Consider the following 21,477-nt stretch of genomic DNA (forward strand, 5'->3'; position numbering starts at 1 on the left):
ATGTACAGTGCATTGGACTTAGTCAATGGTTACTACCAAGTGCTTATGCGAGCTAGTGATATCCCGCTTACAGCGGTTAGCACCCAAAGCGGCATGTAATGGGAGTGGCTGGTTTTCCACAATGGCTTTCCAACGCCCCGGCAACATTTAATCGTCTAGTGACGCAACTGTTTCGCCCTCATCGAGGTTATGCACAGACTTATTTCGATGACATTTTTGTCCATAGTCGTGCGGAGCAGGGTCGGTCGGATATGGAAAACCATTTAGACCATTTGCGAGCAGTGCTCGAATGCATGCGCACAAAAAAATTGTATGCCAATGCATCTAAATGCATTTTTGGCGCAGACGAAATTCCTTCTTTAGAAAACTTCATTGGAAAGCGATGCCTTAGAGCGATTCCGCTAAGGTAAAAGCCATAGTAGATTGGCCGGTTCCTAAAAACCAAAAGGATTTGCTTAAGTGGTTGGGTCTCGCCAATTATTTACACAAATATAGCAAAAATTACGCTGATATGGCTAGGCCATTATCTAAACTCCTAAAGAAAGATATAGAATGGTGCTGGACTAGCACCGAAAATAATGCTTTTCGAGCAGTTAAGGGTAGTCTTATCCATGCCCCGATTCTGGTACTGCCAAACCCAAATTGGCCTTTCAGTATCGTCTTTGACGCATCAGATTTTGCCATTGGCAGTGCTCTGTTACAAACAGATGTTGATGGGCATCAACGTGTTATTGCGTTCGAGTCTAAAAAGCTTAAAGCTGCGGAAAAGAACTACCCAGTTCATGACAAAGAGTTCCTTGTTATGAAGTATGCTCTCGTCAAATTCAGAGGTCATCCACTCGGCTCTAAGCCGTTTGTGATTTTTACAGATCACACATCATTGCGCACGGCGACTAAGTCGCCCCATCTCTCACAGAAAATGGCCCGATAACTATCTTTTTTTGCGGAATCCAACTTCGTGGTGAAGTATAAGCCCGGCAAGCAAAATGCTTTGGCCGACGCGTTATCACGCAGGCCGGATTATGAGATTCTCATTCAACGACTATCTCGTCACCTATTCCTGAATTAATCAGTTCGGCTTACGCCAAGGATAAACAGTGTGCAGCTCTGCTACGAGCGTTATAGGACTCAAATTGGGTATTAAATTGGCGGCACGTTTGCGTGCAAGGTTACATCGATTTCTATCGATAACAACCTGTTGCACAAACATCGCGGACCCTCCGCGTGTCATTGTTCCTCATGATGAGGAGGTGAAGTACCGGATCCAATATGAGGCACACGATACTGTCCTTGGTGGTCATCTCGCTTGAGAAAAGACCTACGGCTTCATAGGCCAGAGTCGGTGGCCCAAACTTTAAAAATGGGTCAGCACATATATTCGCACATGCGAAACGTGCCAACGGATTAAACCCTCGACACATGCTGCTGCGCCACTGGCGAGTCTTCCCGTCCCCATAGGATTGTGGGAGTCCATTAGTATGGATTTCGTCTTTGGGCTACCGAAAGATTCAGCCGGTAACTCCGGTATAGTGGTCTTTGTTGACCGTTTGAGCAAAATGGCTTACTAAGCAGCCGTGCCAGATTCCATTGATGGAGACGGTACAGCTAAGCTGTTCATCGATCGCGTGTTTCGAAAACATGGTTTGCCAGTGGCAATTATCTCTGATCGGGATCCCCGATTTTACGGGTAAATCTGGAAATCAATTTTCCGAGTGCTTATAACCAGATTGGAGATGTCCACTGCGGACCATCCACAGACCGATGGTCGAACTGAACTTGTCAATCGCGTCATTGAAGACGTTTAACGCAGCGTGTGTGCTCAGACACCAAAGCGCTGGAGCTCAATGCTCCCAGTAGTGGAGTTTGCGTTCAATGACGCTGTTCATGCCTCTACAGGCTATACTGTGTTCTATGTAAACGGTCTTACCAACCGCGCGTTCCATTAACGATACCACTGCAGGGTTAAGGGCTTGGTGGGGGAGAATCGGCCGATAGGCTTGCTGATATCAGCCCTGTTACCGTTCGGAAACAAGTAAGCGAGTTTCTCGCGACGCGATTTAGTATCTTAAGACATGTAAGAGATACGATGGCTGATAGCCAAGACAAACAAAAACAAGAAGCAGATGCCAAAAGCAGAAACTGTATTAATTCGTATATGGTCGGAGACCGAGTTTTACTAAACGCTAAGAACCTACCTACCAACTTGGTATCCGCGGTCTTCAAGACCAAATTTCGCCCGCGCTTTATTGGACCATTTACGTTCGTGGCCAAGAAGGGCCTAGCTTATACGCTAAACCTTCCCAACAAGCTGCGTACACATCCAGTGTTTTACGTTGGCTTGCTTTAGCCATATCGGGACCCTTCCCACTTGGACTTGAAGGCGCTTGCGCCGAGACAGGCGGTCGTGCCGCAGATTGTTGCATCCTCACCAGGATATCCAACTGGCCCTCTTTACGTGGTAAAAGCGATTTCGGCGAAAGACGCCCGAACCGCCTCAAAAGAGCTCCCAACCCGAGCAAGGACCTCACGAAGAAGTTGCACCTCGTGTCGTTGAGCATCAAATGCTTCCGCCGAAATTTCGGCCCCCTCCCGCACCGCTTGATGCGCGGGGAAACCTTCAGTTTCATGTGGAGAAACTTTTAAAGCGACGTCGTCGTGAGGGTCAATACTAGTATCTGGTGAAGTGGCTAGGGTAACCCTCTTCCAAAAACTCTTGGGAGTTCGAGGTACCTCTTCGGCAAGATTGCCCGTACAACGTTGACATTTTTGAGCTCCAAGCTGAGGGTCAACTCGCGTCAAACGTCGCTTCCCACTACTAAACGTGGGATTAGGTGGATCTAAAGCCTCAGTGCGGCTTCGATCCTTGGTTGTACGGTCAACCGTAGCACTGAAATATCGGCTAGCCTTACTTCGTTTTGTGGCATAAATGCTGAACGTAACTGGCCTTTGGCCTAAAGCTTAGCGAAGTCGAAGCGAAGCTTCACCTTAATCCGCAGACTCTCTGATATTCCAGATATTACGGAGTTTGCGGGCCCGGTGAACCCAGTTCTCAAATGAGACTTCGTTTTCACTCCTTGTTTCGTTTGGAAACAAAACGATCAGAATCTTTCTCATGCAGGTCACCGAAGCCCCACAAGCTTGATCACGTAAACGCGTCAGATACTGGCTTCGCGTCATTACCTTCGGCGTAAGGTAATGCTCATGAAGAGCGTCGCGGGCAGCGATCTCCTCCGGCGTCCTCGCCGGGTCACCAGTGATCCAGGGGAAGGGCTCGCATCTCTATCGAGATGCGCGATGAGATTGACGTTTTGCCATCGATTTACAGGCGCCAGAGGCGCGTGTTTTCTGATAGACCTTATGATCCATTGGATGGGTCTCGTCATACTGACGGACGAGGCTCTCAACGTCAACAACCAGCTGGGAACGAGGCTCCCTGCTGTCATGTGAAGGTTGTAAACCGCACCAGCGAACAAGATAACTTGTTCGCTACCCCTTCACATCACGGAGTATACGTTCCACAAGGAAACGTTGACAGCCTTGGAAATTCACCAATGGTTGTGGCGGAGGAGTGAAAATTAAATCCGACCCATGTGTCGGATCTAGTGTCGATGGTCGACAAACTCGATCGCTTCCTCCATGATTTGGAGGAGGGACTTGACCACGAGCGCGGTAAGCGTCGCTCGTTGGAGCAGACGGTGCAGGCTCACCATATCGAGCGGTTGGAAGACCGTTCGAAGAGTGCGTACTCCTTGTTGGAGTACGAGCGGAAGTATCATGCTGTCCGCGATGAGCTGTCGTCAGCTCATCGTAGCTTCGAGGATCTTCGAAACCGGCCTGAGAAACTTCAGGTTCAACATGAAAATCTGGTTCGCGATCACAATAATCTTTTGGGTATTCTTGTAAAGAGTGGTCAAATCCGTCCTCGGAAGAAGCCGCGTACTGATGGTACGGCCGGAGCCGACCAACGTAAAACGTAGGATGCGTTCGCATCCTACGTCGCAATTCTATTGTGTACGCATTGCCTCTTCGATGCAGTACACGGAAAGGCCCAATGAACTTGGGTAGTAGTTTAATGCTACCCACATTAGTGACTAATCGTTTAGGTAAGTTTACCGTAGAGAGTAGCACTAGATCATTAATTTGAATGAATTAACATTTGCTCTTCCATGTTTGTCTGCATTCCATTTCTGTCGGTCCACTGCGTTAGCAATAGAATCCTGAACGAAACGGATAATTGATTCTCGAGTTAGCAGAAACTCTTCCGCTAACTCATTTGTTTTGTCTTTTTCAGTACGCTTAGTGCGTACTGCCATGAGATCAATCTCATTTTCGATGTCGTTTTCTTCGACATTGACATCACTCGCGTCGTTGTTATTTTCGACGCGTGTTGAGCATGAGCCAGAATTGGTTTTGCTCCTGCGAGTCCCCCCCCCTTAGACTAGAGGATCCCTCTAATTGGGTCGGTATGCGAGGATGGCGTAAGCCATTCACAAAGAACGGTGTATGCGTTGTAGACGCATGCACCGAATTATTGATGGCGAATTCGACCATCGGTAAAAACTCGCTCCAATTCGGATACGATTGGACGTAACCTCGAAGTATCTCTTCGAGGACGCTGTTTGATTATCCGTTTCTGGGTGATCGGATGTTGACATAGTCAGCCGTGTTCCGAGAGATCAGAATACGGATTGCCAAACTCCGCCGATAACGGTGGATCTCTATCCGAGACCAGTTCACGGAGTAAACCGTGGAATTTGAATACCGTGTCGATAAAGACACGGGCACAACCCGGAGCCGTAATCGACTCTGGTACCGCAGCAAGGTGCACCATCTTGCTGAATCTGTCTACAAAAACAAGGATTCCATTATTTTTGTGGTCGTTTTCGGGAAATCCGAAGACGAAGTCCACAGATACGGACTGCCAACACTCTGCTGGAAGTTGTAGAGGTTGGAGAGGTGCACGGGATGAAGGGCTGGGCTTCACCCGTTGACATACTTCGCAAGCACGAACGTACTTGCGCATAAACTGATACTGGCGGGGCCAATAAAAGTCGCGACTTACTGTGAGTTAAGTTTTCTCACGTCCACGATGCCCAGTTATTGGTGCATCGTGACGCTCATACATGATGCGCAAGCGCAAATCATTGGGATTTGGGATGGAGTGTCGCCTGCAAGGGCTGTGAAATACAATATGCCGTTGCGTGTTGTGTATCGATCGGATGACGATCGATATAAAGCCGGTAAATATTAAAAAAGTATTATCGGATGCATTTATCTGATAATCCAATAAACGCAACGGACCCTTATCTTCTTCGTAGGCTTTTTTTTAAGTCATCAAACAAGGTTGATGACAGAACACTTGAAATGAGTGTTGCAACAGTGGGATTATTTTCACTGTTGGAACGCGCAGCCGGCTCGAAATCGGGTCGGCATGGAATGGTCTGTCTTGATCTGCAATCGCGAAGATGGGCGATTGCATCAAGCTTTGCTTGATACCTTCGAAGGAATGCCGACAATCGGCGATCCATAGCGTTTTATCGTCTTTTTTTCAAAGACAAGAGAGATGAACTGTCATCTCGGCATAATTGCGGAAGTACTTATGCAAATACGCAGGAACTTTCCAAGTCCCTTGACATCGACTGGAACTGACCATCGGTAAATGCCTTGATCTTTTCGGGATCAGGGCGCACGCCGTGTTTACCGACGTTGCACCCAAGAAGTGGTATTTCGCTTGCAGCGAATATGAACTTCTTGAGATTTGCGTACAACTTATGCTTTAGAATAAACGTGACTTTAAGGAACTCCCACGTCCGTCTTTCCGTCATAAGTCCGGCTATAGACGAATACACCGTTAATAACTCAGAGCGAATTCTCGCACCGGTCTCAACAGATTCGTTACGCATCTATCGAATGTTGCACTAAGCCCCATATGGCATTACTAGCCATTCCCAGAGCATCCCACTGGGAGTGCTCACTGCTGTGTACGGGATGTCTTGTTCTCGCATAAGGATCTGATAAAATCCATCCATCAGATCCATAAACGATAAGATGGTACTCTTAGACATACCATCTATGATTACGTCTTCACACGGTATCGGTGTATGAGCCGGTACCGTTACAGCATTCAGTTTATCGAATGCGTGCTCTATCCCAACATGTAGCTATTCGCACACGGAAGTGCGGAGAGCAATGTCGGGAGGTTGACTCCCTCACATGTCCCGCTTTTAATCAATCGATAAAGAATTTATCGATAGGTACTTGTTCACGAGGTAGTGGCTACTGCTTCATGACACAGTACTTCAAGCCCGGTTTGAGCTCGATCTCATGTCGAGTGCCTTTATCCTTAGGCAACTCGCATGGAACTGTTTCAGGGAATACATCCCTGAATTCAATCAAATCCATATATGTAGGATTTGTCTTAAGTGACTCCCAGGATGGAGTATTATCTCTCTCAATCCGAGTCTATACATCGAGGACACTTCGTCCATCGATGAGCTGCTGAGAACCCGTTCGTTCTCTGCAAAAATTACCGCCGACCGAATATCGGTTACGTATTCGTCCTCTGGGACGAGTACGCAGATCTACTTGATTGTACCACTATGCGGTTTTCTCTAGAACCGCTTGGGTTCTAGGGTTGGTAATTGAGTTATCTCCGAAGGAGATTTCTCCTCAAGTACGTGAAGACTTATTCCGTCAACGTCTTCCGATTGTGATTGACCAGTCGGGTCCTCTACGGTCGACTCTCTACTCGATTTAGGATCATCGTATTGTCCATTTTGGACAACCGGTATCTTCCTTGAATCTCGCTTGCTAGGCGTACATTCATGTCTCAATCCACTCGACCGAGTGGTGGACCTTCGACGCTGCCTGTGCATTCGCACAGCCGCCGGCAGCTGACTACACAGGGTGATTTATAAGCACACTGTGATCTTGTGCAGTCGTACTAACGACCGTACCACAAGTGAGGCTATCGCACTCACTCGTAGTACATCCACACGCTTGTGGACCCTCCAAGGCGTTTATCAGATGGCCATTTGATGAACAAGTGGTAGGCATCTTTACGGATCGATGCTGCCAGCTGATCCTTGGCTCATATTCTCTGATCCAAGGTTCTAGCAACTGGCGCCGAATTAAGTTATTCGACGCCCCACAGTCCACTAGAGCTCTATGTGAAAATTATTTGTCACTTTTAACTTCAAGGTGATGAGGGATACCTCATCACCAGGTGCAGAGACAGATAATGATTGTGTGTCTGGAACAACTATCGCAAGAGATTTGCAAATTCTCTTGAAGTTGCTGGCTTGGTAGGGCGTTGGGCCCCTATTGACCCCGACCGTTTTCTGGCGGTTCGTCTCGCTGTTGCAATTTGGCAACAACGTCGGACCCGCGACCGTTGCCTTTTTGGCATTCGGTCCATAATTACGTTCAGTACCTCTCGGTACTGGGCGCGGAGCACTACACTCATGAGCGTAGTGTCCTAACTTTTGACAGCGATTGCATTTCAGCAATCGCTTGTTGTTTCAAAAGCGAGGTTTCTCGCTTTCGACATAAGAGAGGTCCATAGGTTCTGGACCTTCCAGTTCGTGTTGTCTTGGAAGACGATAAGATGACGAATTAGCTTGAGCCTGTCTCAAGCTAAAGTCCTCCTGTTCCGCAACGGATATTGCTTCTTCAAGCGTATCCAGTTCCAAGCGGAACAGGTGGGTCTTTACGGGACCATCCGTAAGACCTTGCATGAACACCGTGTGTTCATGAGCTGGGTTGTTCGTGATACAACTCGATAAGAGTCGTATGTGCTGGGCATAAGCGTGAACATCACGCTTGCCTTGCTTGAGTTTCAAAGCTCTGATCGAGCTCTGAACCTAGCCCTAGGAGGTTCAAACGTCTGTTTGAGCCGAGCTTGAGAAGCTTCTAGCGACCCAAAGACATATGGGCCGCGCAACTTAAGGCCTAGTGCCCAAGTTTTGGCACGACCTGCCAAAATTTGATTGAGCAAATGCGACTTGCATTTGCTCGTCGACGATGTGACGAGCCATTATGGCATCTTCCAGCTCGACAAACCATCTTAAGAGGGAGTCTTCTTCAACTCCCCTATACTTGGAGATGTCAATCTTTATGGTTTCGGGACGACACGTGTGCATCATCCCAGATACAGGGGGGGGTCTGTACCTGCTGTAATCTCAACAATTCTGCCTGTTGAGAGCCTTGCTGATTAAGCAAGGCTACCTTCTCCTTCGCCTCGTCAAGTTCATGATATATGAACTTGGCGATGGCTGAATTTAGGGCATATCTGCCCAAATCGGACAGCATGGCCAAGATGGCATCGTTTCCTACGGTCGAACTCATTTGTTCGACCGCACTCCTTTCTACGTACTTGGACGGACTACAAAGTGCTATCAGGGGTAACGAGACACTTCTGACTTGTACTGCTTCAGTACAAGTCCACTTCGCACTGTCCCAGTGCGAGTGGTGCCTCACGTCACTTCGTGACACTAGTACGTGCAGAGGAAGACTTTTTAAAATACTTGCTTTGAAGAGGGTTAAATAACAACTGTATTCAATAAAATTAAGTTCTTCTGTTCCTATCTAATTGATAGTAACTTCAGTATGAACTAATACAAACATGTAATAAAGTCTTACCTGTCTCTCTCTTTGCGCGCGTCCAGCGCTGACTGGACCGCGGAGAAAGTAGATATAATGGTCTATATCTACCAATGGATAAGCTTTTAGAATATTACCATGTAAAGTAATATTCTTCAATTATTATCTACTTTTTAGATAATATATGAAATAACAACCGTTAAGTGTTAATTTCATGTAGCGATACATCCCGTAACAAGGCGGGCACGTCTTAATGCGGCCACGCTCTACTCAGACACACACCCTAGCACAGAGAAGAAGGGGTTAGACCGTCTGCTCTTGCGTGCAGTGAGGTAATTGTGGTGAGCGCCTCAGCGACCTCACCCAACGCACTAAGTACTCTGGTAAAGTGTCGTCACGGGAACGGTAATCCGGCTCCTCGTCTCAGTTACCAAGTAGGAAGTAGTTATTAGACTGATTTTATATTTAATCGCATTAAATATAAAAACCTATTTTTACCAATTAAAAATGTCACCTATGTAGATAGCACTAATATGTAAATGCGAGTGTAACGGATAACGCTAGGCGTTATCCCTCCTAATGTGAATACACCCATGTGCATTCCTTCGGCGACTGGTCGATAAGACGACAGACTTTGCTCGGGGTCCATCTCCTGAAATATTTGTTCGATTTTCCAGAATTCTCATTTAAGTCTATTTCAGATGTGATCCCAAGTCATGGATTGGCTAATTTCTTCTTTCAGAATGCTCCAATCCGCTCCGGCCGTGCATCGCCGCGTGGCTTGCACTCCGGCTTCATTCTTTCTTGAAGCCTTCACAATGGACGCTTCTCCCGCTCCTCTGCCCCACGTGAACCTCGTGGTACGCAACGTTTACTCGCCGTCGCAGTCATTGGCACTCACGATCGACCCGAAAACACTGGTAAGCGAATTAAAGCGCCGACTCAGCGTCGAGTTCGTTTCTGCGCCCGCCATTTCAGACCAGAAGCTCATCTTTGGCGGCAAAATTTGTCGCGACGATGAGCCGCTGGAGGTGCTCCTGTCTAAATTGCAAGAAAAAGACCCGAAGGATGGTGAAAACAGAGAGGAACCCGTAGTGATTCACCTGCTGGTGAGCTCGACTCGAGGCGTTGAGCTTAATGCTTTATCTCAACACGATGCAATGGCACAGGACTCTCCGAGACCTACAGTCGGTGCTGTCCAGCATTCACCACTCTCTAATTTACAGCCAGAAGATCCGGTATTATTGCAGCATCCACACTTGATGAATCCCCAGACACAACAGCATCAAAATTACTTTAGACAGAGTGTTCTCATGCAACAGCAGGCGATGGTGCTCCACCAGATACAATACTTGCAGATGATGCTCATGCAGCAGCAACAAGCAGCGCCAATGCCGAATGCCCAGCAAAACCTATTTGGTGCCCAGCACGCGGCTCTTTATGGAAATTTCTATGGCATGATGCATCAGCAGATGCTCCACGCTAGGCCTGCCGTCGCCACTCATGCCACCGCGCAGGTACCTGCAGCTCCGGCGTCTGCTTTGAACCAAGCATCTGCCATGGAGGCGCCTGTAGAGGCGCCGGCATGCTCGATGCTTACGGAAATCGTGCGGGAAGTATTCCGGCTGCTAGACTTCCGCGTAGCGTTTAAGATGGCGCTTATGCTGCTAATTATTGGACAGGACACTCCAATAGACCGAATCGCTATGCTAGTACTTCTGTCGATTATCTCTTACCTGCACATTACCGGCATTTTTGCCAAAATCTACGAAGTGTACAACCGGCGTCGTGGTGCCAATGACAGTGCAAATTTGAATGGAGCTGTGGCGGCTGCGGGCGCTGCGATTGTCACCCAATATGGCGATTTGACGCGTATTTTGCAGATTTCGGCAGACGGTGGACTCGCTTGCGATATTAAGTATTTCCTGGCCGGGTTTTTCTTGTCGCTGGTGCCAGCGTGGCGTCCACAGCCGATTCACGGCGCAGTGCCCGTAGTTGATAATGCTATTCCGAATGACGTGCCTTTGCAGGGAATTTAAAGTGGCTGTGATTGGGTCGTGGTAAGCGAAACAGTGTAAACTATTGGTAGAATTCGTGGAAGGATGAATAGGAACTCTTGCACGAAATCAATTTTGATTCCAAATATAACGATTAATATTGTATTGGAGGTTGCACTGAGATTGACATTGTCGGAAGCAGACGCCACCTCATCGCAGCAGCATTAATACTGTGATTAGGCAGTGCTATATTATATTTTTACTCTTCCAATGTGCAATTTATCTATCAGACTCTTAAGAGCACTTGCAAAAGGTCGCCAATTATCATACTGGCTGTTTACATTAACCGAAGCTAATTATACTGCGAATTAAGAAATATCTCAACACTTAAGTATCCAAAGTGAGGCAAAAAACATACTTAAGATTCAACGTGCAGTTTTTGTGCGGCTTGAATCCACTTGTCGAGCGTATTAAGCGCTTCGCCCGAAAAGAGTTGCCGCTTGGCTATCTCATAGCCGCTCTTGATACTATCGGCGAGACCGTACACATACAAACCTGCGCCAGCATTATATGCGATCGTGTTGCCGATTGCGCCATCGCAATCAACTCCACCTAAAAACACTTTCCGAATTATTGCTGCATTCTCCGTTGCATTGCCTCCTTTCAATCCATCAAGAGTCACGGCTGGCACGCCCACGGCTCTGGGATCCAACTGGTAGCGCCGGCATGGCATCTCAGCTCCCAGACGGATCTCCACTATATCAGCCATCCCCATCGAATTAAGCTCATCCAGACCAGCACAGTGCACGACGAGGCCGTGCTCCACGCCCAATGCTAGCAATACTTGCCCAAAAACATCCAGCAAAGTGGGCGTATACACGCCAACGACCACGCGCTTGCATCGCGCTGGATTCAGTAGCGGCCCGAGTACGTTAAAGATGCTACGAACGCCCATAGCTTTGCGCACAGGAGCTACAAAGCGCATCGCTGGGTGGAAGTACGGCGCATACATAAAGGCAATTCGCGCTGATTCGAGGCACGGAACTACTTTGTCGGGCTTAAGCATGGGCACGCCTAATTCCTCTAGCACATCGGCAGAGCCCGAGCGGCTAGACACGGAGCGATTCCCGTGCTTACAAACCAGAGCGCCACACGAGGCAGCGAGCACCGCTGCAGCTGTGCTAATATTGACAGTATTCGCGCCGTCGCCACCCGTGCCCACGATGTCAAGTGTAGCAAGTCCGTGCTAAAGCAGAAATTTTACGGTAAACGTTTAATTTAGCGCCTAGAGCCGACTAACGAACCGGAATGGGTATGTTGACGGCCTCGGAGCGCATAAAGTTGGCAAAAGCAGCCACTTCGGCAGCACTCTCGCCCTTTGCGGCAAGCAACGCTAGAAAGACGCCAACGGCCACTGGATTGCCGGCGGCTTTCTCAGAGGCAATTTGCTGCACGGCAAAGGTTGCCTCGGCATCTGTCAGATCCTCACGAAGCGTCAATTTGGCCAGTAAAGTGCTGAGCTTCATGGTCATCTTCGCTTCTTAAATTGAAATTACTTTTCATAGCAAAACCCGAGTGGTTAACATAAACAGCTGATGGAAATAGCAAACAGAATTTATGAGGTTTATGTCGCATAAAATTCGAAAAGCTTACGATCGCATCCTTGATAATCAACCATTATGTGGAAGTAAAATATCAGGATGTCTGGCATCGAACTTGAGGCGAGAGATTCAAGATGTATATATAAGCTATATTGTGACCGCACTGCAGCAAAGTCTTACTTTGACTACTTTAATGTAGAAATAAACCAACTTGATATGATAAATTCAAGGGTGCCGGTATATATACCTCAGCTTTTTGGTTAGCGTACCTCACCCCAAAACTTCCTTACAAAAATAAGGACAAAGAAATTAGTTTAACCTATTTACCATTTTGCAGGTGCCCATGCTGTCTTGGAGCGATGGATACAGGTTTGTCTGTCTACTGCTTGAGAAAGCATGTGATGAGCAGGAGCGAAACCTCAGCCAAAGCAATACTATCGGCAAACGCAACAACCTTTTTGAGCACAACAATCCTATATGGACACACGTCAAAAAGAAATTTCAAGTCATGCATGAAAATTGCAATTGAAACTGAAATTGAAACTGAAATTGAAACGGAAAGATTGTTGTGCTCAAAAAGTTTGAGACTGAAAATTGACATTGAATTTCAATGCATGACGTGAAATTTTCTTTTTGACATTTGTCCATAAAAAGATTGGTGTGCTCAAAAAGGTAGTGCGTTTGCTCATAGTTATTGCTTTGGCTGAGGTTTCGCTCCAGCTGATCACATTTTTTTAAGCAGTAGACAGACACCGAGCGTGTCACCTGTTGAGACCTGTATCCATCGCTTCAAGACAGCATGGGCAGTTAAGCTAGTTTCTTTGGTCTTATTTTTGTAAGGATTATTTGGGTACATGCGGCTGGAAATCTTAAAATTTAAAAATATTTTTTTCTTTTTTTATTGAGCCGAGAAAAGCACCACGGCCTCAAAGTAAGCGCTGGTGTTTTGCTTAAGATTTAAATCTCATTGCAACGTGGCGTTGCCACCTTCCGCTATCTACATCCTGATCGTACGTAAGTAGTTTTACAATCCTTTATGCTCGACCTCCATTACGCATCTAAAAATTTAGCAAGAGTTCCTCTTTAGCTGCGAAGCAAGCAGATTGCCATGTCCACGGCCTTCAACTAAGCGCTGGCGTTGTGCTGAATCCATTTTTATTGCAATAATGCGAGACGTTACCACCTTCCGCTATCTGTATCCTGAGCAATCAAATTAAGTAGCTTTAGGTAGCCTTCTGCGATCCACCGAGCAGCGTCTTCAGCGAGTTAATGCCACTCACACTCTATCACATTCAACACCACATGGTTACCACATCATAGCATCACTCTTTCACTGGATCGAACGTTATTGTCTCTGACCCGCGCACACTCAAGTCTATAAGGGTTTTTGCGACTTTACACATTAAATTGAAGAACAAGCCACAGGTGCATAGGGTAGTTGCCCACCTTGTCTGACGTCTCGTGGGCTGACTTCATGGTACATTGGTCATTTCGATTTGGCGAAAGTGATAGAGGCGAAGCGTAGATGAGTTGCAGTAAAGGCACTTTACAAAATGAATGTTCGGAAGCAACTATATTGTTGTGGCTTGCTCATTCAAGTTCTTGCTCCATTTACTTTACTTAAAGAATTCGTCAATATGCACATCACGTCAATGTGCACATCACGCCAATGCTCCAAAGTTTTAAAGCATTCACAGGAATATTATTAATTGCTCCATCATCCAAAATATGGTCTGTCTGCAGAATTTTTTTTTTTCGTAATTTCATTTTCATGCACTGTAGCCCCAATCAACAAACAAGTTAAAGTGGATTTTTGAAAAATTAAACATGACGCGGTCCTAAAGCATACAAAGACCTAGTACATGTCACCTTCAAAAAGAAGCTCGTCTTCTTTCTTCCGGTAAATCTGATCACCTTCATGCAACGAGACATCGAGACTGGCCGGACCAATAGGACGCTGCAATGCCACCGGCTGTTTGTCGCCCGCAGTAAGAGGCGTCATAATCTCTTCGTAATCGTCCGTAGCCTCTTGTTCGCGCATCAACGCAGTCTGACGAGCTCGTTCGCGCACCTTGGCGCCAAAATGGATTAGGCACATGAGGAGTGCCACACCCCCAATGACAATGGCAGTGATGGCTGGACCGCTGAGCTTGGTGGTGGACGTGGGCGTCTTCGTGTACGTCTCGTAAGTCGTGTCCCAGTCCGACGCCATGCCAGTGCGCGACGTGCAGCACTTAAGATGTTGCTCCCAGACTGCGTTTGTGATGACGCATCGACCGGCGAGACCCTCGCACTTTTCTGCCAAATTCTTCCACGTATACGACTTGGTCTTGGAATAGACCAATTGACTTGTAAGGCATCCACTCAGGACCATAGGCGTACCACTCGGATCCCCGTAACACCCATTCTGAATCATCTTTGACCCCTTGATGCTCCTCGTATTGCTCGTGTAGCGAATATCCTGCTTTCCGACGGCCCAAAAGTTTTCACAGTCGGTCGAGGCAAAAAGAATGGCTGTCAAAGAGTCGGTGAGCGGCCTAAGCGCATTGTTAATGCGCCACTCGAGCGTCGGTCCAAACAGGAATCCGCAATTCTCTGCACTGGCCGGTGACGCTTCGTTCGAGCACGAGGGCTGCGTAACAGAGGTCGCCGAGTAGCAACAGCCGTTACTTCGAACTTGCGTGTAGACGCTGGGCAGTGAAGCCGACATGGTGATGTTACTGGCGTTGATCCGCGTGCCGTCGTAGCCTTCCGTGGGCGCAATGCACGTGTATGGACACGTCACACAGCCCCCATTCGATGCGTAGTTGCTCCAGTCTTCCGTCGCGATCTCGACCACGTAGCCAGCCGATTGGTTAAAGTAGTTTTTGGCCTGCGCCATTGAGGCCATAAGCAGCGGTGCGAGTAACGCCATGACATGGCGTCCGCTCGGCATGGTTCGAGGCAATGTAAGAGATTCTAAAGCCTATGAATAAAGACCGCCCGCTCAGTGGGCTGGTGTACTCTGACGCAGCCTTTCGACGACGGCTAGAGAAAAATACAGAGTGGGGAGCTAAGCGTAGGGGGGCGGCGGTTGCCAAACGCAAAACGGAAGCCTCGTAAATTACCGATAAAAGACGGCGAAAAAACGAGTCAGTGTCGTACCATCTGGTCACCCAATGTCACAGTGAAAATTTCAGAAACCACCGAATCAAGTTCCGTCTGGCTCAAGTTCTTGCCGCGGTAATCGAGACCTATGATAGATAGCTCTTTGACGCGCACCTTCATGAAGCAAAGTCAACCTTCTTTTCGGCGCGTAGAGGTGCCTACCGCACCTGCGTTTTAATACTCCTTAAAATGTTGATAAGTGCATTTTTACACCTAGCAAGTAAGAAATTAAGCCGACATGATTTTTGGGTTCATCTTGTGGTGCCGCTGCACATACTGCTGGCCATCACTGATGCGCCAACCTACTCAACTTCAAGCTATAGTTTCTGCTAGAGAAGCAAACGAGAATGCCTACACATGTCTACTACCGCTAAACAGCTTGGCTGCCGCTACGTGAGCCAGCAAATTAGACCCACGTCGCGCGTCGTGCGAGCCGAGCCTCGCACAGACAGTGGGTTTCTCAGGTAAGATTCACTTCAAGTTTTGCCTTTACAAAATTATCCACGGGTGGTAGGGACATACATATCATATGTCATTGATTTCGTGAATCAGTTTCCAGAAGCTCTATAGCACTAGTATCCTCGCCGAACACGTTAAAATTCCGCGATTCTGCGAAAACTAACACGTGTTCCACAACAATGGATTTTAAAAAGATTAAATAGACATTCTTGACGACGCGCTGTGATCTTTACATACGTGCGTCTCGCCGTGTCGTCGCGCTTCGATTCCTATCGCTCGCCGTAATGCAATTTATCCTGTGATCGATTCAGCTGTAAAAAAGTCCACCTTCGCTTGGTACGATGGAACATTGTCCCATCGTCTTTGGAAGATAGTTTTATCGATCGATTGCTTCGCCAAAGGCATGCAAACACAGTAATAAAACCTTGGTTATTTTTACAGTTTAGGAAGCCAGTTTACGCTTGCCGCTCTGTCTCTCGTTCACGGCATAAATTCCCGTAATTTATTCTTCCTCTCGCACGCCAGGGAAAACGCCCGCCTCTCACGCAGAAAAAAACTGGCGAGGGAGAAACCGAGTTCCTCCGAGACCTCATTTCTGGTTTTGTGTTCACTCGACAGCAGACCGAAGCGCGCCAGCCTTCTTCCCCTCCTTTGAGTCGACAGAATAGGCGCCTTACCCCTGACAAGCCGGATACTCGTGAGAACACCGTCACTCGTTCCAGACTCAACACTCTTTTTACCAGCCAGTAGCAGCGACTCTTCGCAGCATGGGGCTTACTGGCGCTGGCGTAATTGCCTCCGTCATAGGCGTCGTGGGCGGCCTGTCGCTGTCATGTGGCGGCTGGTCGTCCCTCTCGCTCGGCGCGCGCTCGCTCTTTGTCACGACGCAGTTCGTGTCCGCCTTTGCAATGTACGTTTCACTGACCATCATTCTTAGCAGTTTCTTTATCCTTGTCTTACAAAAGTGTTCATTTGTTTACTTTTACATTAAATTAGGGGCTTTGTGGTAGCATTTACAGCCATTGTGTCACTTTCCGAAACCAATGAATGGGTCGCGATTGCCGCCGGTGGTGGCGCGGGCTTTGCCATTGCGCTCGTCGTCGGCTTTATGACCATTGTGGGTCCGTACGTGTTGATTTTGCTCACGGGTGGCATCATCGCGATGTATCTGCTGCTTATTGACGCGTACAATGGCATTAACGTGTTCCCCGATGACAATCAATTGGCCCGTCAAGAGTTTGTCATCGCGTTCATGATTATCTTCGAGCTAGTTTGCTGCTCGTCGTCTAAAACGTCGGACATGGAGAATCACCGCTTCAAGTATATTCTTTTCTCGGCTATCACCGGTGGATGGATGACTGCCGACGGTATCTCGCGACTCTTAGACTCGTCTGCCGTGCTGTCGACTGTTGGTTTCCACTCGATTCAAGACGGTGGCAAAGCTGCAATGACCGGCATTGACGCAGGCGGGCAAACGGTCATGTTTATGATCTGGGCCGCAATCTTTATCATTGGAGGGCTAAACCAACTATCAATGCGATGGGGACTTGTGTGCTACAATCGTGTCGGAACGCACGCCCAAATGGGTCCCGTAGACGAGCAATTGCCGGAACTCCCAACTGGTGCCACGCTCCCGGCCCAGACAATAACGGAGCGTGTTCGTTTAGTATGTGAGAATTGCTTTGCTACGGTACCTGCAGGCACAGCCTTTTGTACCGAGTGTGGCGAGGCCATGCCTTCGGAAGACGCGAATCCGGACGTGAGCATCTCGCAAGCGCAGATGCCATCAGTTTCAATGAATAACAAGGGTCAAGTCCCTGACCGATGGCAGCAAGTGCCGCACCGGACGTTTATGAGCACGACTTCGTTTGTTGACCCGAAACTCGCCAAGGAAGGAGGCGTGAGCATGAAGGATAACAGTCGTAGCATTCGCTTTATGGACTCGGGCGTTCAAGGGCCGGATGGCAAGATGGGTCAGTATAACGACTCGATTGCGGGCGTTCGGAATTACTATGAACCGTCGTTTCGATCGTTTGCCATGTCGACGTATTCGATTGCAAATCGCGCGGCGGAACCGGTTGAGACGCCTAATATCCGAAAGTACAAGATGTCGGGAAGCGGCATGTTTCACGTGTTTTACTTTAGCACTGCTGCCACGGGAATCTTTTGGCTGTACTACCTCACGACCATGTACCCGCAGCAGTATTTCTGTGACCATGCCCGTCCGACGCTTCCATGCAATGAGCTTCCTACGAGTGAAACGACGGGCTGTTACAGTTCGACGGTCAACTTTGACAGTGGCTCGGGCGATGGTTATTGCATCAAAGACGTGCCATTTATGTCGTGGATGATGTATGCGATGATGATATTCAGCGAGTTTCTCAATTTTTTCCTGGGACTGCTATTTAACTTTAGTATGTGGCGACCAATTCGTCGTGGTGCGCGGTATATGAATGATTTCAAGCCCCCGATACCGAAGGAACAGTGGCCGACGGTCGACATTTTCTTGTGTCATTACATGGAACCGGTGACGGATTCTATGCAGACGCTCAAGAACTGTCTGGCCATGCAGTATCCTCCTGAGCTGCTGCATATCTTTGTACTTGATGACGGGTACACAAAGTCGGTCTGGGATGCTAATAATCACTTTAAAGTGACGGTGAACACGAAGGTGATTGAGATTGCGGGTGACCTGCGTGGTGATCTTGCGCGTCTCATGCACGAGCGTGTGGTAGGACCGGTACAAGACGACCAGAGTCTCAAGTCGTGGCGTCGTCAGCACAGCTCGGTACGAGAGCTTCGAAAAGAAGGTGGCAAGGGTGTGCAGCGTCGTGACTGTGCCGTAGGATCGCTCTCGGACGATTACGATTACCGCGACCGTGGCATTCCTCGCGTGACGTTCATTGGTCGTATGAAGCCTGAGACGCACCACTCGAAGGCTGGTAACATTAACAATGCCTTGTTCAATGAAGGAGCTGACGGCAAGTATTTGCTGATTCTGGATAATGATATGAAACCGCATCCGAAGTTTCTACTCGCTGTGTTGCCGTTTTTCTTCTCCGAGGGTGAAGCGGTGGACGGCGGGGGTCGCCAGTACAGTGACGACATTTCGTGGAACCAAGTCTCGTACGTCCAGACGCCACAGTATTTTGAGGACACACCGCAATTGACGATCATGGGTGACCCGTGTGGACACAAGAATACCATTTTCTTTGACGCTGTGCAGTGTGGGCGTGACGGGTTTGACTCGGCCGCTTTTGCCGGCACGAACGCGGTCTTTCGTCGCCAGGCCTTCGACTCAATTGGGGGTATCTGCTACGGTACTCAAACAGAAGATGCGTACACTGGCAACGTTCTGCACACTTCTGGGTGGGATTCGGTTTACTTTAGAAAAGATTTCGAAGGCGATGCCAAGGACCGGATCCGGTTGTGTGAAGGTGCTGTGCCCGAGACCGTCGCTGCAGCCATGGGTCAGAAGAAACGTTGGGCCAAGGGTGCCGTGCAGATTCTGCTCATGAAAAGTGAAAGCGAGGTCGACCCGGATTGGCGTCCACCTCGCGTTCCTGCCCCGGACCCGAAGCCGTCGCTTGCGTTTCCACGTAAAATGTTTTTCTACGATTCGGTGCTGTACCCTTTCGGCTCAATTCCGGCGCTGTGTTACGTCGCGATTGCTGTGTACTACTTGTGCACGGGTGATGCGCCTATCTACGCGCGTGGTACTAAGTTTATCTACTCTTTCTTACCCGTGACGTTCTGTCGTTGGGTGCTGAACTTGCTCGCGAATCGTGCTGTTGACAACAATGATGTGTGGCGTGCACAGCAGACGTGGTTTTCCTTCTCTTTTATTACGATGATGGCCATTGTGGAGGCTATTCAGGCTCGTGCGACGGGAAAGGATAAGTCGTGGGCGAACACTGGTGCTGGGCAGAAGACATCATGGACGGAAATCCCTAATGTGCTGTTCTTTTTCACGCTTATGTTTAGCCAAGTCGTGGCGCTCATTCGATTCTTTGAGTACGAGAATGCAACGAATCCGTGGAATTACGTGTCAGCAATGTTTTTTGGCTTTTTCGTCATGAGCCAATTCTATCCCATGGTCAAGATGAGTATCACGGAATATTGTGGATGGGACCACACGGCCGCCACGTTCACGGCCAATGTCTTCGGCTCCTTGCTGGTCGTATACGTTGTCGTGTTCGTACAGCTATGGCAAGTGTATTACGAGGGCAACTTGTTAGTTGCTCAAGGTGCTGATGGCGGTGGTGGCGCTGAGACTGCTACTGCGGTGTAACCGAGAAGCGTGTTCGGATCAATTGCTATGACGATAAGGCGGAGAGGTAAGGGTGCAACAAAAACGGAAGTGTAGCCAAAGTGTAGCCATGTACGAATCAGCTGTGCTTTTAAGGGACGGCGCACTTGTAAACGTTTAATTACTCTTCTTGCCTACATGGCGGTTTTGTTGCAAGGTTTTTTTTATTGAGCCATGCTCTATCGTTATAGAGACAAAAACTGTGAGTGCGGCATGTTCGCATGTACTGAAAAACTTATCTGCGCTCGAGCTTAAACGCAACGAGTTTGGCGTCGAGAGGATATAAGAATGCTGGCGGATTGACTACGAGCAACCTTGTGTCCACTTACTTGGCACAAGTTGCACGGAAAGCCCCTAGCAAAATGATAAATTTTTAACGACTTTTTGTATCGCTTACTGGCGCAGAGCAACGTCTGTCTAGCCGGCGTCTACGAAATCGAAAGTCCCTCGTGGGTCATCGTCTTTCTGACGGAAAGGCTTGCGCACTAATCTCAGATACAGAATTGGTATGTGTTATATTTTTTATATCTATCAAATTTTGATTTGTTGATCCAGAAACAAAAGATGAAAGCACAAAAGCTATTGATACATTTTATGGCGCCACTATCGTGCAACTTGAGCAAATTAATACGAACAGCGCGGCCTCTTTAGAAATAAATTCACTAATAGAAGCTTTCAGCGAGGTACGTTCCGCTATTATAACTTCAACAAATAATCACTAAAGACCACACAAGCAAACTAAAAATCTCTGAGCTGTACTAGAAGAAAAGGGCAGCTCAGCACCATTTTAGCCATTCAATTTAAATCGAGCTCTTTTAAGCGCAAAGATCTAAAGACATATAAACTAGGCGCTGCCAACAAAGGTAGAAAGAATGAGATTATGAGAGGTTTTTGAGCGAAAATAAGCTTATATTTTGCAGGAATAGTTTATCTATTTCAAAAAATATAAGATTGTTTGCAGCCAAAAAAAGTCCAAAAACTCAATTTTTATACCTTTGCCGGCAGTGCCTAATACTATTTTCCACTTATACTCAGAGATTTGTATTTCTAGGCTTTAACTTACGGAGTGTATAGTAAAAAACTACATCGAATTATTGGTGTTTTTTAATTCAATGTAATTTACTATATATGATAAATACGTGAGCATGGCCTGAATCATTGAAAAGAGCACTAGGCCTTTAATTTGGCCAAAGAAGCTTTATACGGAACAGTGCTTCGCTACTTTTATTTAGTGTGGACAATTCTAAGCTCCATCCACCCTCATTTAGTGCCTTAAAATTTCTATGCGAGAAATGGCAATTAATCAAATGAACACAAGCAACACAATGCAAATACTCATGTACTGCTTTTCTAGCAATCAGCC

At 47.7% G+C, this 21,477-nt stretch overlaps 4 protein-coding genes across 4 annotated transcripts; 2 read left to right on the forward strand and 2 right to left on the reverse strand.

Annotated features, from left to right (window-relative positions):
• Nucleotides 1–9,344: 9,344 nt before the first annotated feature.
• CCR75_005655 (uncharacterized protein) lies at nt 9,345–10,640 on the forward strand (the record flags this gene model as incomplete). Its single annotated transcript, XM_067963733.1, has 1 exon — nt 9,345–10,640. One exon carries the CDS (start codon nt 9,345–9,347, stop codon nt 10,638–10,640), a length of 1,296 nt encoding a protein of 431 aa, XP_067819417.1.
• Nucleotides 10,641–10,752: 112 nt separating this feature from the next.
• On the reverse strand, nt 10,753–12,124 carry CCR75_005654 (uncharacterized protein; the record flags this gene model as incomplete). Its single annotated transcript, XM_067963732.1, has 3 exons — nt 10,753–10,828; nt 11,057–11,844; nt 11,903–12,124. 3 exons carry the CDS (start codon nt 12,122–12,124, stop codon nt 10,753–10,755), a joined length of 1,086 nt encoding a protein of 361 aa, XP_067819418.1.
• A 1,930-nt stretch (nt 12,125–14,054) lies between these two features.
• Nucleotides 14,055–15,134, reverse strand: CCR75_005653 (uncharacterized protein; the record flags this gene model as incomplete). The annotated part of the gene is made up of 1 exon (XM_067963731.1): nt 14,055–15,134. One exon carries the CDS (start codon nt 15,132–15,134, stop codon nt 14,055–14,057), a length of 1,080 nt encoding a protein of 359 aa, XP_067819422.1.
• A 1,255-nt stretch (nt 15,135–16,389) lies between these two features.
• CCR75_005652 (uncharacterized protein) lies at nt 16,390–20,265 on the forward strand. Its single transcript, XM_067963730.1, has 2 exons — nt 16,390–16,715; nt 16,802–20,265. The coding sequence occupies exons 1-2, from the start codon at nt 16,573–16,575 to the stop codon at nt 20,094–20,096; spliced, it is 3,438 nt and encodes a 1,145-aa protein (XP_067819423.1). The 5' UTR covers nt 16,390–16,572; the 3' UTR covers nt 20,097–20,265.
• Nucleotides 20,266–21,477: the final 1,212 nt, after the last annotated feature.

This window comes from Bremia lactucae, linkage group LG16, assembly GCF_004359215.1.
Source record: "Bremia lactucae strain SF5 linkage group LG16, whole genome shotgun sequence".
NCBI lineage: Eukaryota > Oomycota > Peronosporomycetes > Peronosporales > Peronosporaceae > Bremia > Bremia lactucae.

What these genes read in the sequence shown, in the direction of transcription:
- CCR75_005652 (XM_067963730.1), top strand. Translation starts at nt 16,573, where the DNA reads ATGGGGCTTACTGGCGCTGGCGTAATTGCCTCCGTCATAGGCGTCGTG. An exon ending in TTCGTGTCCGCCTTTGCAAT is followed by an intron (nt 16,716 to 16,801) that starts GTACGTTTCACT and finishes ACATTAAATTAG; the next exon opens with GGGCTTTGTGGTAGCATTTA.